Raw genomic sequence first — 17,334 nt, 5'->3', positions numbered from 1 at the left:
CAGCACACCAACATGGCACATGTATACATATGTAACAAACCTGCACGTTGTGCACATGTACCCTAGAACTTAAAGTATAATAAAAAAAATTTATAAATTAAACATTAAGATAATAAAATAAAGGGCTGTAAGAAAAAATAGCTTAAAATATATGATAATAATGTAGGGAATTAAGGATTTTTTTTTTTTACTTGGGTCTTAATTTTTTTGTTTGTTTTTCTTTATAAATTTCCATAAATGTTCTATAAGATTAGTTTTTTAATCATAAGAAATAGATGCTATTAATATACCAAATATTTGTCACTGGATTAGAGGCAGGTTTCTGGTTTTACGGAATCCCAATTTTTTTTTATTTATTAAGTTTATAATCTTACTTTTTATAAAAATTGTACTTTTCACATTATATCCTCATCTCAGACAAAGTGAATACACTTAATCTCCAACATTCTCACAAAAGAAATGAGCTAGCTACCTTTCCTTTCCCTGAAAATGTGAGATCTCTGAGCTGGAAGATCAGTAGAAATAGTTTCAACCCTGATTAGTAAGGTCTTGCCATTATTTATGAGAACAGGATCTTCCATGGTGTTATAGCCTCAATTGTTAGAAAGTGTTCATCTAATTGCTTCTAACAAATGGTTCTAATGCTGTCCTTTTGGGCCACATAGAGCATACTTAATCCTTCTTTCACATCTAAACCCTTTAACTATTTGAAAAGTTTTTATTTCCCCAAGGGTGTCTCAAGGCTACATATCTCCAGATTTTTCAACTATTTCTCATAGGTCATGATTTTGAGTCTCCTCAACTCAGATGCCATCTTTCAGACACACTCTTTTTTCAGAGAATCAGTGAATGAGAAAACCTTATTGATTATCCAAAAAAAAGAAGAAAAGCCAATGATAACATTTATTCTCAGACTCAGTACTATTTGTTAGAAAAGAGTTGAGTGTGGTTTTTTTTCATATTGAAAGGTGAATTAAAAAAATAATTTTTAGTTTTTGTGGGTACATAGTAGGTGTATCTATTTATGGGATACATGAGATGTTTTGTTACAGGCATACAATGAGTAATAATCACATCATGGAGAATGGGGTATCCATCCTCTCAAGCATTTATCCTTTCTGTTATAAACAATCCAATTACACTCTTTCAGTTATTTTAAATTGTACAATTAAGTTATTATTGACTATAGTCATCCTGTTGTGCTATCAAATAGTAGGTCTTACTCATTCTGAAAAGTGAATCTCTAAGAACTGTTCTTCCAATACCCAGAAAATTCTAGTTTAGGGATAAACTTTACTAAATTATTTTATTCCTGGAAGTGTGGGGACAATATAGATTAGTATTAAAGGGCATGGGCTCTGGAATGAGACTATTTGGATTCAAATCCTTTTCTACTGTTCACTAGCTTTATGACATTGAGCTGATTCACTGTGCCTGCTTCCTTCTCAATAAACTGGGTAGTGATAACAGTAACTATCTCAGACATTATTGAGAATTAAATAGGATAATGTATGGAAAGCATTTAAGTCACAGTGCCTGACACACAGTAAAGTCTGATACTCTTAAGTGAAAACATTTATATACATTCTCAAAGTTATTTACAAATCTCTTTCAAAATAAATCTATTTATGATGACTGCACCTAGATATAGTAGATGATAGCAACTACATCTGCAAGTAAAAGGATAATAGTTACCAACAGCAGTTTTTTGCAATATTTCTTTTCCCAATCCTAAATGCATGAGTTGATATACAAACTGTACTTTTACTAATTCAAGTCAGTGGATACAGATCTTTACTGTGAAGGACATAGGGCATGTGACACAATTAGCTAACTTGAATATTCTAGGGAAGAAATTACGAGGACTTGATTAGTGGAGTGAAGGTGGTAGTTTTATAACAACAATGAAAACTACCACTTTATTGAGTGCTTACCCTGTGTCAAACATTCACTCTAAAAGGAGGAGGAAGGCAGGCACTGTGTTAATGCTTTACGTGAATTTTTTTATTTAATCCCACAGCCCTGCAAAGTAGGTACTGGAAACATTTTTTAAGAAGGTTAAGTAACTTCTCCAAAGCCAATTTCTAAGTGGCAAAGAAGGATTCAAGCCTAGTCCTTAATCACCAAGTTACTGCTGGGTGGAAAAAATCCCAAGACAGTGCTTATGACTGTTTAGATAGGGGGAGCAAAAGAACAGGGAAGAAAAGAGCAACACCAGGCATCTTTATAGAGGACAGAATCAGCAGTGATAAGAAATAGGGATCGAATTGGGGTGGGAGGTGGAGTAAAAAGAGTAAAGGAATAATTCTTTGATGTTTGTACTTCTTAAGACAATATCTGGGGTTAAAAAAAAAAGACATTATTCATAACATTCAACGTAAAATAAAATTGGAACATTTAGGTTACACTAAACCAATTTCTCATTACAAAGGAATTGAATGCCACAGGTCAATAACAACTAGTTAACAGACTAGGTAACATTCTCAATCCTTGCTTTCACCTAATTCTGATTTCTGGGAAAGTGAAGTGAAAAACAAAAGATAACAAAAACACATGCCTTTTTTTTTCTTTTTTTTTCACCATGGAGATATTTTATATTTAGTAACTTTAGAAAGGTCCATGTTTGTCTCAGTTTGATAAAACAAAATTTAGAAGTGGGAAATTAAGCATCATTTCCTTAAATTCATCCACCAAAGGAGACCTTTCAGGACCCAGCAGCATGTTTCAGTCCTGCCATGTTCACTTTCAGAGGGACTCCAAGTCTGGCTGGCGATACCGCCATGCCAATGCTTTTTCAGATACACACCTGATGAAAGGCTACAGGATCAAAGAGCAAACCACTTATGGCAAAGTGCTGCAGAGTCCAAAGCTCATCTGTGGATAGAATCACTTAAAACTATTTTAAAGGGTCATCACTAAGAGGGTGCTTATTTTTAGAAATGAGTTTTCTTTTGATACAAAGAAAAATGTTGGCCATTTCCTTTATGTTTATAACAACATTCCAATTTAATCTTCAGTTTAAAAATTCTTTAATTATTGCACAACAGTGCTTTGTTGATTGCACAACACCCATATCTCTGTTTGATACTAAAATCTAGACTTTTTAACAAGTGTTGGGAGGGGGTACGTACTCATGAACACCCATTCCTATCCTTTATAGTAGTGATATATTTGAAAACCACGTTTTATCATTTTAATTCTGCTCTCAGGAGAGAGCTATAAACATGAATGATGGGGAAAAAAAGTCTGATAAAATGTTATACTTTTAATCAGTTTATAATTACTTACCCAAATCTTTTTCAAGCAACAGCAGCAGGGCTATAAAGAAGCACAGTATCGTGCAGGTATTATTTGATTGTGTTCCAAAAGTTTATTCTTCTGAATTTCACATCCCTATTCTCCACCACTAAAAGTCATCAACATTTTACACATAAAGTCTTCAAGCAAAAGTAACCAACAGGTGCTGAAATTTTTCTTAGAGCAATGATTAGAATCTGGTATAGAAAAAGGCCTTATAATCTAAATTTCCCTTGTTGGTTATCATGAGCATTACTGAAAAATCTGGAAGAACACATGCCAAAACACACAACCACATGTTTTTTTGTCCAGTTATACGTAAGAACCCAGCATAATTATTCTTGAATTAAAATCAAAAGCAAGTTTATAAGAAGAAATCTGTTCTTTTAAATACTGAGATCATATCTGCTATTCAGCTAATAATCATCATTGTATTTACTTGACTTTTATAAGAAAATTAAAAGTTGAAAGATAAAAATAGTCTTACCAATTTAAATCAGTTATGTAGGACACAAAAGCACTGCATACCACTTTGTACCTTTGTATGTCTTTGGTATTTCTATTTTGAACAAATACATATAAGAAAAAAAATTATAAGTTTTAACAAAGTGTAACTTTAAAATTTTCTTGTTTTATAAAATTTAAGAGTGAACATTTAACAACAAGCAAACAAACAAAAAACAAAAGGAGTTTGTTCACTCCTATAAGACAGAACCAAAAAAACATTGGGTAAATTTTAAAAAAACAACACACACATTAGTTTTGCTTCTCTACAATTTAGTCTAATTATAGTAGAATATAAGTTTCAAACACACAAAACCTCGAGTCTCCTGGTGTATCTTGTGTTACCATCTCTTGTTCCATGGCATTCCTATGTTGGAGCAGAGTGTTCTTAGGATAATTTAGCTGAAAAAAAAAAAAAAGACTACAGTTCTTCCTTGTCTATTCAACTGTCTAGAGATCCCAAAGAGAGTTCTTTTATTTTTTTTCCTCAGATACTCTAAAAGGGAAAAAAAAGTTTATAACTTAAAAAAAAAAAAAAAAACTTTGATGAACAATATCTAAACTTTCACATTGTTTTCTAAAAAGAGAATGTAGTGTCTTAGAATTAATTTTGTTAGTATAGGTCTATGCTTTTTTTTCACTTTATTGTCCATTATTCTTCTCAGAGTTGTTTAAGTCACTAATGGTCAGATAAAAAAAGGTTGCCAAATGACCAATCAGGTAAACTTCAAGACTAATACCTGATTTACATTACAAGGTTGTTCTCAAACTCACTTAAAATCACTTAAACTCACTTAAAATGATTATAGATGGATGTTTACTAAAAGTGAAAATATAAAGAAAATAAAAATGGATTATTGATTGTTAGAGAAATCTGAGTCCTACAAATGCTCAAAAACTAGGCACAAATCCCAGGGCAAGGGAGCTAGACAACGAAGCACATTCTCTAATTATGTCTTCTATTAAAACAGGAGGCATACTGGTTTTGTAGATCTCTTGACAATTTCTGAATCAATGAGATCATCCTCATTCCAACCACTGTTTTCTAGGACTGGCTACACTAACTTGCCACCAAAAATTTAATTTTTTTAGATAAAAATGATAACAAATGTTTCAACATTCAAGTTGGTCACAGCTTCTTAAGTTTTATTCCTATCATACAGCATTTATTCTGACAGCAGCACATGTGGTACAAATGTTTTGACCTTTGAATACACAAAGATAAAACTTTTGATCTGCTATTAAGGGCTTCAAGCTTTATGCTTTGTTTTGTTTGAAAACGTTTTGATGATTTTAAGCTGATCTATCTGCACTCATTTCAGGTCTCCCGCACATCCAATGGCATGCACTTGGGAAACAGCTGGCAAAGGTTCAAGTGCAAATCTGTGGTTAGGAGTAGAGAAACACTAACCGGCTTAGGCAGAGATGGCCACAGCTCTGGCCTCGTTAGCCAAATGAACAAAGACATAGCTACCCATGTGCTTCCTTCCTGTGCAGATCATTTGTCTCTAAAATGAAATGAAAAGCTGCATACTCCCTCAGTAGAGGAAAGTAGAGGGAATCAGTCATGTTCTTTCTGCCAGACTGCAGCTGTGATACCTCACAAACATTATCTGTCTACCTGCATGCATGAATGGACAGTGAACAAGTGGGTGTCTACCAAGTATCTATTATTATGCCTTCTGTTTAGGGAGTTACAGTGCCTAAGGGGCAATATAGAGGCAAGATAAAAAAATGTCCACAAATAAATGCAATCCAATAGTATTTTATTCTCCTAGGAGAGCTGCCAGATTTCAAATTCTGATTAAATAACACTGTCTTTCTGTGATCCAATTATTTTTTTCCATATCATTTTGCATATAAGCCACGCCTCTGGTCCTCAAACAGCTGCCTTCTAGCATCAATCAATTTGGAATCTTAGAGGTATACCTTTAAGCAATTAGACTTACATATACATACACACAGAAGTATACTTAGCTTATTTACCTGGAATTGTGCCTACATTTCCAAGCTGTTTCCCAGTTCAAAATGTCAAATTCAAACAACATTCTCCTCCCCTCTCAATGGTCTTTACAACAATTAAAAACAAAATGAATCAATCTGGCATTGTTCTCCCAATCTCATCAGACTAAATGGAAGTCAGCACAAGAGTCACAGTTTTAGAACCAAAATAGGAGATGCCTTAGATTAATGTTATTTCTTGCAGATTCTAACAGTCAAACTGTTTATTAAATACATGAGATGGAAAATTAACAAAACATAACAGTGTTTGTGCTACCTCTCCAGGAAGTTAGCGCTTTTCCAGAGGATGTTTGATCACTGAGAATTAAAATGCATGGAAGTAAATTATGCACGGGAAACACAAAACAGTTTAACAGTGGGATGTTTTCTGAGTCTAATTAAAGCCTCGGAAGCTTTAAACATTTCACTCCAGCAGATAGTTTGCCGCTGACCTTGACTACTTTTCTTACTGCTAGTTTTTATGGCTGAATTTTTACTACTGGCCTCTATTGCTGAGGCAAACCCAGTTTAGGCTCTCAATTGACTCCTGTGTTAGTGGCATGGGAACCAAAAGGTAGTAAACCTACCCAAGTGACCTCTTCAAGGTACATGAGGGTATTTGAGGATATCTGTACCGCTATGCTTTTTCACAAAGCCACCAGCTAGAAAGCAAAACGGTGGTCATATGTGGTGATCAATCATAGGCTGGCAAACAACAGAGGTCAGAGTATTGTGAGTTTATAAGTCCAATAGTTTTGTATGCTGTCCAGCTTTTTGTTTGACAACTGGGGAAGTTGAGAGGAAGAAAAACATCTGAGATAGTGTATCTGCCTCTCTCCATTTTTACTGCCACCATTACCAAGACGGAGTCAAGACCAAGAAAAAGAACTTTTATAAAACTTTTCATACATTGCAATATCTTGATGATTTTAACAGGTCTTCAACTGACTTTAACCATTTTAAAAAATGTATCTTACAGAAGCACTTCATAAGTCTAAGTGTTTTCACATACAGTAGTACTTACCATTTTATCTTACATTCATGTGTCTGTCCCAGACGTAAACTGTGAACTCATATAGAGAAGGGCTGTGACGTTTTTGGGTTTTGTGGTTTTTAAAATTTATTTATTGGTACTTAATCCCAAATAGCCAGGCACACAGAGCAGTCAATATTGCCATCTGACAGATTATGAAATTAGAGAATAAGAAATACATGATTTTGGTCATGATCACCTGATAATAAAGGAAAATTAAAGTTTTCCGAAAGATACATTTTTTAACCTTTTACCTTCGAGTTCAATTTTTTTTCCATTATGCCATTCTCAACATTCATTGATGCATTCATTCAATAATTTATTGAGGGCCTAATAAGAGCCAGACATTAGGGATTCATTAGTGAACCAGATAGATATCACACATAAATAAATGAACATGACAGTCTAGGACAGGCATTGACCAACTACAATTGACCCATGAACACATAATTTGAAAAAACTCACAGACAACAATGTAGTCAAGAAATACTGACAAAATTAACAAAAAGTTGTCATGAATGTATAAAAATATGTAGCTACTAGTCTATTTTATCATTTACTACCATAAAATACACACAAATCTATTATAAAAAGTTAAAAATTTTCAAAACTTACACAAACACTTACAGACATGATCCCATTCCCAGTCAAGAGAAATGTAAACAAATGTAAAGATGCAGTATTAAACCATTCAGGCATAAAATTAGCTGTAGTTCATACTGCATCACTGTAATAATTTCACAGCCATCTCTTAGTGCTATTGCAGTGAGTTCTGGTGAGTACCTACTTAAAATGCCATGTGATGCTAACCATCTCTGTGTGAGCAGTTCATCTCTCCAGTAAATTGCATATTGCAGTAAAAAGTGATCTTTCATGGTTCTCATGTATTTTTCGTTTAGTACAATACTGTAACACCATGGAGCCCATACAAAATGTTACTAGTGGTCCTGGAAGTGGTCCTAAGAAGCAGAGAGAAGTCATGACGTTACAAGAAAAGCTGAATTGCTTGATAGGTACTGTAAATTGAGGTGTTCATCTGGATTGCCTGCCATTTCAAGATAAATGAATCCAGCCTAGGAACTATTGTAAAAAAAAGAAAAGGAAATGCGTAAAGCACTTGCTGCAGCTATGTCGGCAGGTACTGAAACCTTACACTTTTTGTGAAATGTTTTTATCTCATATTGAAAATGCAGTTTTTATGTGGGTGCAGGATTGTTATAAGAAAGGCAAAGCTACAGACTCTAATATGGTTCAAGACATAGTGGTCATTATATGACAACTAAAAGTCAAAGGAAGGTGAAGGTCTAAAGCTGGAGAATTTAATGCTAGCAAAGGATGGTTTGATAATTTTAAAGAGGATGGGCTTAAAAAGTGTCAAGATAGGAGAAGCAGCTTCTGCTGCAAGAGGTAGCAGATGAGTTCCCAGACACTAAGAAAATCACTGAAGAGAATGGATATCTGCATGAACAAGTTTTTAATTGCAGACACAACTGCCCTATTCTGGGAAAAAGTACACTTATTTATAAGAAAGAGAAGTGAGCACTAGGATTTAAGGCGGTAAGAAATAGGCTAACTCTACTGCCTTATGCACAAGCAGTCATGATCAGGACTGCCCTTTTCAATATACCTGCTAACCCCTGAGCTTGAAGGGAAAAGTTAAACAACAGTTGCCAGTCTTTTGGTTGTACAAGAAAGGCTGGACAACTTTAACCCTTTTTCTGGATTGGTTGCATTAGTGCTTTTTCCCTGAATTCAGGAAGTACCTTGCCAGTAAGAGACTGCTTTTTAGGTTTTTTTGATATTGGACAATCCCCTGGCCAACCAGAAGTCTGTAAGTTCAAAACTAAAGGTGTTCAAGAGGTCTACTTGCCTCCAAACACATTATATCTATTTGAGCTTCTCAAACAGGGGGTAATAAGGACCTTCAAGCCTCAACGCACATAGTACTGTATGGAAAGAATTGTCAATGCTGTGGAAGCCAACCCAGATGGAGAGAACATCATGAAAGTCTAGAAGGATTACACCACTGAAGATACATTGTTCTAACAACAACAACAACAACAACAAAAGCTATGAAAGCCATCATGCCCAAAACAATAAATCAATAAATTCCTGCTGGAGAAAACTATGTCCAGATGTAGTGCAAAACTTCACAGGATTTACAACAGAACCAATGAAGGAAATAATGAAAGAGGTTATGCATATGGCAAAAAAAGTGGGGGATGGAGGGTTTCAAGATACAGATCTTGGAGAAATTCAAGAGCTAACAGACACCATACTACAGGAATTAACAAAACACGACTTGATGGAGATGTGTTTCTGAACCAGTGCCAGATGATAAGACAATGCAGAAGCAACAGTGCCAGAACACAAATTGACGTTAGATATCTTACAGAAGGGTTCTGATTATTCAAGATTGCTTTTGATTTCTTTCATGACATAGACCCTTCTGATACAGGCACTAAAAACTACACAAATGGTGAAAAAAGGATGAGTATCATATACAAATATTTTGAGAAAAATGAAAAAGCAAAAACGTCGAATTAGTGTTTCCTTAAATTTGCAGGTGTGCCTGCCTCATGCCTCCCCTTCCACCTCCTCCATTTCCTGCCCTGCTACCCATGAGACTGCAAGACCAACCCCCTCCTCAGCCTACTCAATGTGAAGACAAGGATGAAGACCTTTATAATGATGACCCATTTCTACCTAATCAATGTTGAGTATATTTTCTCTTCCTTATATCCTCATAACACTCTTTTCTATAGCTTACTTTATTGTAAAAATACAGTATATAATATACTAAATATTTGTTAATCAATCAACTGTTTATCAGTAAGCTATTAGTAGTTTTGGGGAAGTTGTAAGTTATACATGGACTTTTGACTGTGTCTCCATGTAATAATTTTTGACTTTTGGGTTATTGGTGAATAGGTGTCCTTAACCCATGTTGTTCAAGGGTCAACTGTGTGTATATATGGTCTATATGTGTATGTTGTGTGTGTGACAAAACAATAAAAACAAGGAAATTAACATAAAAGTTATGGTAGTGTTCACTTTTTAGGGGCAAAGAAGAAAATAAAATTACTGAGGGGCCCACAGGACCAATTACTAGGACCATTCTATTTCTTAAGCTCAGTAGCAGGTAGGAAGCATTGGTACTGGATAAATACATGTTTTTGCTTTTTTTTCCCCGTAAACTGGACATTTACAAATACTCTTGTATAGTTCATATTAAAGCATAAACATATGTTTATGAATGCATAGAAAAAATTTTAAAGGACTCAAAGCAACTTTTTTTTTTTAACGTCAGTTTCATGGTGTTCTTTGATGTGTTTATAAAAGCTGCTAACACACAGAAGGATGTACTATCTACTGAATGGCAAGAAAAGGAAAAAAAAAGAGCACAAGAAAATGAGTACTTATTTGATGCTCAATACTTTACTTTTGGAATAGCCTATCTGTTATCAAAAATTAAGGTTAAGCCCCAAATCAAGTAACTTTTATTATGCAAACTTCAAAAATGGGTTTTCACGATGAGCAAGTATTGGTAATGTGCAAAAATGGCCATTAGTTGTATATAGTTTTTTTCTAATTGATACTAGTAATCCATAGTGGCATCATCTTTCAAGTTCAAAAGGTGGCAATATGTGAAAAGAAAAAAAGTGGTAGAAGTGAGCATTAATTATTCATATAATAGATAATCTTGAGGGAGCAGAGTATAAATGGAAAAAAGAAAAATCAAAGAGATGTTCTTCAGAGCTTTCTATGTTCCAATAGGTTTTGCATGTAAGGGGCCACACTAGTATCCAACGATTATACCCACAGAAAAAGAGTACCCTTTGCTCTTATTGGAAGATAATGGTGCTGAGACAGCTAGCGTTTGGTGGATCAAGACCTGTTCACACAATCTACTAAATAGGTATCCCTTAACTCTTTGCAATTTCTAATTATAAACCAACAATGAATGATGTAAGGAAGGTTAGTGTGACATAACTGAAGAGTTTTCCTTACTTTAACTTACACTAGGTATTACCTTAAGCCAACAGTCCCCAACCATTTTGGCACCAGGCACCGGTTTCGTGGAAGACAATTTTTCCACAAATCGGGGGTAGGCCACATTAGATTCTCATAAGGAGTGCGCAACCTAGATCCCTCTCATGCTCTCAGTTCACACTAGGGTTCACGCTCCTGAGAATCGAATGCTGCCACAGACTGGTAGCAGTCCATAGCCCAGGAGCTGGGGAATCCAGCTTTAGGCAACCATCTGAGTATGCTTCCTCATCAATAACATATAAATAATACCACCTAAATTTTAGTATTTCCAGGCTTAAGCAAGGCATTCAAATGCTAAGATTCCCTTCCTTCTCCTTAGGTTAGTTTACTTAGAGAAACAGAGGACATGAAAATGCCTGACACATGGTAAATACTTATTACTGGCTTCCTATGACACATGTTAAATTCTTATTATTGGCTTCCTATTTTTCCTACCTGGGGCTTTTACTAGTCCACAGGCACATTTAATAATTGTTTTTAGCTGCTGAGCTATGTAAGCATCCAGAAATCTTTGTTAGCTATTAATGAGCTACAGTCTTAAACGGTGATTAATGATGTCTCCAGGTAGGAACTTTTGGCCCTTTGGTTACTGGTAAAGAAGGAAACATGGAAGTCTTGTTTCCTTCCTTCTCAACTGAGAACATCTTTCTCAATTCTACATAGCCTGAGTAATATATGCCATTTTATATAGTTCTGTATAATAACTATGGCTCTATTTGATAAAGAACTTTTAATTCATAGAATTAGCTGCTACATATATAAAGGGTCTATCTTGTTACTGTTCTACCTTCTTACTGATGCAACACTTTGGTATTTTCTCCATGATCCTTGACCATTTTGTACTACCAAGAATTCTTTATATTTCTATATGTATTTTTTCCTGCCCTATACTTGGCATCTTCACAATACTGGTTACAGATGAATAAAAAAAACAGCACTTGGCTTATCCTAACCAACAGTCTTCCTAGTTTCAGCACCCTTAGACTAAAGCTTAGAAGTACCAATACCCCAAGCCAAGGGTTGGAAACCACAGCAGGTGAAACAAATCTGGCCCTTGGCCTGTTTTTGTAAATAGTTTTACTGGAACACAGCCATAAGCATTCATTTACATACAAAGGCTGCTTTTGTGCTACATGACAGAGTTGAATAGCTAAAACAGAGAACATATGGTCCGCAAAGCCTAAGATTTAATATCTGGCCTTTCACAAAAAAAGTTTGTAGACCCCCACGCTAAGTTTAGTATTGGGAGGTCTCCGTGCTCTCTTTGAATGGCTCTCAAGAGCATTGTGACGAATGAAAAAAGCTTATCTCAAAGGTTGTGTATTATGTAATTCCATTTATATAACATTCTCATAATGATAAAATACAGTGATGAGGAACAGATTGGTGGTTCCTAGGGTTAGAGCTGGTTGGGAGTAGGTATGGCTTACAAAAACGTAGCATGAGGGAGATCATGATAGTTCTCTATCTTGGTTGCAGTGATGGTTACACAAATCTACACATGATAAAATGACAGGGAGCTATTCACGCACATACTGTACCAATGTCAACATCCTGGTTTTGATACTGTACCACAGTAACATAAAGTGAAAAAATTGACAGAAATAGGGTTCAGCCTACATGGACTTCTCTGTACTAATTTTGCAACTTCCTCTGAATATAATTATTCCAAAAAAGAAAGTTAAAAAAACACAAATTTGCACATGCAAGAAAATTGACAGCAAGATAAAATGAATCAGTCAATTTTATTCCAATTCTTCAAAATGTATACTCAGTATGTTGTTTCCAAAATGTAAGTCAACCTTTATATAATAATTTTATTATTTCATCTTTCTTCTCTTTTTTTTTTTTTTTTTTTCATCTTCTCTTTATGGTTCTTCAATAGAAGCCAGAATCTTGAGTTGCCCAGTTAGGAGCCTAAAATACACAAAAAGAAATCAACAGAGTGAAAAGAAAATACTTTCGGAAAAAAACTAACATACAGCATTTACTTTAGCACTACTCTTGCCAAACCATTCTAAGATCTTAACTCCTGCAATTACTAGATGTCAGATGTCCCACTTAGGACAAAACAAACATCAAAATTATTATCTGGTATAGTATTTGGCCAATTAAAATGTACAGCAATAACGGTATCATTAATACTGGAACAATAAACACCACAAATTAATCCTGAAGCACACAGAAAAAAACATCATATGAAAGTTATTTTCTAGGCTCAGTTATTCTAAACTTGGTTAAAATATGCAATTCAAATTCTAATGCATCCTTCTCTTTTGAACTAAAGGACTATTCCACGGACACAAATTTGTTCTTAAAATTTCAATCAAATAGGGTTTCTGCATATCCCACAACTGTTTCCTAATGACTTCCTACCCTCCAGTTACACATAATCATAATGTGTAAACAACATAGTTTAGGATTCCAAAATTATAAGGCCATTCAAGTTGCTTCAATCTCTAACATGCAGAATTAATCTCCCAAAATGGGAGATTAATTTTTGATGTGAATATCAGATGAAAGATGACATTTGTATAAGATCAGCACTAATACATATAATAAGATCAACATTTTTACAGAACTATTTCTTTAGATTTAGAAGGAATACACATTTTGAACACTTGAAAGAGGGCTACACATGTAAGTTATCATCTGCCAGTATCAAAATGATGTGTTGAAAACCCTGAGGAAATGAGTTAATGAAGTCACACAGGAAGAGTCAAAGCAAAAGACAAATAGTTATAATAAACTAGGAACACAATAATGTATCTAAGAAAAAATTCATTTGTTTAGTAATTTCTTAAAATGTTCATATCTTTAAAGAGAAAAACAAAATCAGCTACAACTCATATCAATACACTTTCAAACTTCATGTAACAATTGCACGGTTGCTAAATTCCAGACAGAATAGAAAATGTGTGGTTCTTACCTCTGACCTGCTATTCTGATTAAGTTTCTTCTCAATATTCATGGCCAACATCTGGCTTCTAAACGAAAGGCTTTTGGTCTTTTCAATCACTTGCTGATAGGGTGAGACTGCATTGTTACCCATAACCACATGACCCTAAAAGGAAACACAGGGAAATTGATCCTATAATGTAAATGACAGAGTTTCTCAGGTGAGTAATAAGCATGACATAACCTTTGCACATATTTTAATGCACTATATAGAGATGACAATATTTACCAAGTAAGAAAAAAAATAGGAGGCTTTTGTTGCCTTCAAAGAAATGTTTTACATTAAAACAAAATAAATTATTAAAGGAGGTAATAAAATGTCCCAGTTAAGAATTCCCAAAAGTATAATCAAGAACTTATAGTATGTAGCATAGCTAACGTAATACTCACTAATTTGGAATCAATCTTGGCATCCAGTCTTGCATTTCTAATCAAATTTACAATCCACCTTTCAGCTTCTTCTGGAGTCATGTTCAATTTATCTGCCAACATGCTAACGAAAAAGTAAAAACAGCAATGTTAGTTGACTGGGCCTAAAAACTTAGTTTTATGTACACAGTGTTGACTCATACTCTGCACAGAGACTTTTCGGTATTTCTAGATCACCTTTCTTTTATATACCATGACCCCTACTGTCTGATTTGTTCATGTGCTTGTGCCTATTGACTTGTACTACGCACAACCTATTCCATTCACCAACTGGACTGTAAAATCCTTGAGGGTAGGGTAACATTCTGCATTTATGGAAACCCTTCAGCTTCTAGAACAGTACTTTACATTTACCAGGTGCTCAACAAGTAATGATCTAAGGGAGAAAAAGGTTTTATGATGTTCCCTCTATATGAGGGTATATTAAAAGTCAGCCCTCCATATCCACAGGTCCCACATCCTCAGATTCAGCAAACCATGGATAGAAAATATTTAGGAAAAAACAAACAATAAGAAAGAATACAAAAATAATACAAATGAAAAACCAACACAGTATAACACCTATTTACATAGCATTTACATTTTTAACAGTAACCCAGAAATGACAGAAAGTATATGGGATAATATGCATAGGTTATATGAAAATATCACCCCATTTCATGTAAGACACTTGAGAATCTGAATTGTGGCATCTAGGAGGGTCCTAGAACCAGTCTCCCAAGGATACCAAGGGACAACTATATAATGGTTATACAAAGGAAACCTTTGTATAAAGGTTTCTTTGTATAAAGAAGACATATGAAAAAGACACTTGCACAGATATATTTACAGCAGCACAATTCACAATTCACTTAGGAACCAACCTAAGTGCCCATGAACTAATGAGTGGATAAAGTAAATCTGGTATATATAAACCATGGAATACCACTCAGCCATTAAAAGGAAGAAAATAATGTCTTTTGCAGCAACTTGGATGAAACTGGAGGCCATTATTCTAAGTGAAATAATGCAGGCGTGGAAAACCAAAAATCTTATGTTCTCATTTATAAGTGGGAGCTAAGCTATGAGCTAAAATCTCAGAATTCACCATTATATTATTCATCCATGCAACAAAAAAAACGTGTGCCCCAAAAGCTACTGAAATAAAATTTTTAAAAAAGTAAACCTACTACAAGGAGCATCAGTAATAAGTATAATCTCAGGAAAAAGATAAATAAAACTGAGGGACATTGTGTATGTTTGTGCTATAAACTGTGGGGGCACTCCCTGGAGCTATACACTATATATAGTGCATGTGTGTATATGTCTATATATATATAGACACTGAATTTCAGATAAAAGAGACGGAGGGAGTGCACCAGACCATGAAGATCTTGATCTAAAATACTATTTGATATCAATCAATCTGCATTTTGTATTTTTCCTATTTTATGATCAGGTTGAAGAGGGCCATTGCAGTGCTTAATTTATCAGAATTAAAAACACACCAGTCGTAGTAAGCAGGTTAAGTCAGTTCAGCTGATGGAAGAGTACCTACATATGCATGTAAAATATTTAAGAGTATGTAGTATACATGCATGTATATATGTGTGTTTATACACTGTCTTTTATCTTCATGGAAGCTATCAGGTCTCAGCTAAAATAAGACCCTCATAAGCCTTCTAAGACACCTCGCCCATCTGTGATACATCAGTTGGGTGCTTTCATAGCACCTATTTTTGCTATAGTTGTTTTACTGAATATCTGTCTCCAAGGTAGACTGTATACATGTAACCAAAGTGCAAGCACCGTATCCTCCTTGTTCATTGCCATTATGTCTACCAGTTAGCAGCACAATGCCTCATACACAGGACACAATAAAAATTTACTGTCTGATTGATTCCCACTCTAGTCACTACCCTAGTTCAGGCTCCATTACTATTTCTTAGTTTTCTAACTACTTTACCTCTTGAGTGTCTTCCATCTATCTTACATAACTGCCAGGTTAGTTCTACAACCCAACTACAGTAGTTCCCACTTATCTGTAGTTCCACTTTCCATGGTTTCTGTTATCAGCAGTCAATTCCAGTCTGAAAATATTAAATAGAAAACTCCAGAAATAAGCAATTGATAAGCTTTAAATTGTACACTGTTCTGGCTGGCATGATGATATCCTGTATTGTCCTAATGCCTCACCCAGGACTTGAATCATCCCTTTGTCCTGCATATCAACACTGTATAGCCACCCGCCCATCGGTTACATAGTAGCTATCCCAGCTATCAGATCAAGCTCCCTGTTATCACAGTGCTTATGTTCAAGGAACCATTATTTTACCTAGTAATGGCCCCGAAGTACAAGAGTAGTGATGCTAGCACATTGTTATAAATGTATTATTATTGTTGTTAATCTTTTACTGTGCTCAACTCATCAATTAAACTTTATCAAGTTATATGTGCACAGGGAAAAACCTAGTATGTATTGGGTTTGGTACTACCTGCAGTTTCAAGCATCCTCTGGGGGTCTTGGAACGTATCCCCTTGGATAAAGGGAGACTACTATACCCAGTTTATTTCCATATTCCTTTCAACACTTTTAACTTTCCAAGTTCCCATTATTCTCCTTCATAAATATAACATGCCAGCCAAACCAAACCAATCCTTTTCCTTCACTGACATTCACTCAACAAAATATAAACCGTGTTAGATGCTGTTGACAAAACATCCTCTGTTGCCAGTCTTTACAGAGTTTAAGTCAAGGGGGTCTTGACTTGAACATCGCTTGATCTTGGGAGGCAGAGGTTACAGTGAGCTGAGATGGCATCACTGCACTCCAGCATGGGCAACAAAGTGAGACCTCCGTGTCGGAAAAAAAAAAAAAAAAGAAAGAAAGAAAAAGAAAGAAAAAAGAAAAAGTGGAAGGAGCTATGTATGTGAAATCCAAAAAGGTCTACCAGTTCCAATCTGGAGATTTTAGGAATAGCTTACCTAAGGAAATGATATTTAATCTTAGATTTTTAAGACGATAGAATGAAAATTCCATTGTAGGCTGGATGTGGTGGTTCATACCTATAATCACAACA

At 35.0% G+C, this 17,334-nt stretch overlaps 1 protein-coding gene across 3 annotated transcripts in view; it reads right to left on the bottom strand.

Annotated features, from left to right (window-relative positions):
* Positions 1–12,614: 12,614 nt before the first annotated feature.
* The window catches only part of EIF3E (eukaryotic translation initiation factor 3, subunit E), a 45,299-nt gene continuing 40,579 nt past the window's right edge, over positions 12,615–17,334 (bottom strand). For 2 of the 3 annotated variants that reach the window (XM_011961097.1, XM_011961098.1), the window contains exons 11-13: positions 14,237–14,339; positions 13,818–13,952; positions 12,615–12,805 (exon numbers count right to left, since the gene is read on the bottom strand). In XM_011961097.1, the coding sequence (XP_011816487.1) occupies positions 12,767–12,805; positions 13,818–13,952; positions 14,237–14,339 (277 nt within the window). In that variant the 3' untranslated portion in view covers positions 12,615–12,766. Of the gene's footprint in view, positions 12,806–13,648; positions 13,953–14,236; positions 14,340–17,334 lie in introns of those variants that run through there. The other variant, XM_011961096.1, reaches the window with a different exon arrangement.

The sequence above is a fragment of the Colobus angolensis genome, unplaced genomic scaffold, assembly GCF_000951035.1.
Source record: "Colobus angolensis palliatus isolate OR3802 unplaced genomic scaffold, Cang.pa_1.0 Scaffold535, whole genome shotgun sequence".
Taxonomy (NCBI): Eukaryota; Metazoa; Chordata; class Mammalia; order Primates; family Cercopithecidae; genus Colobus; species Colobus angolensis.
The sequence above is the reverse complement of the archived record's forward strand: the minus strand, read 5'-3'. Positions and strand labels throughout refer to the sequence as shown.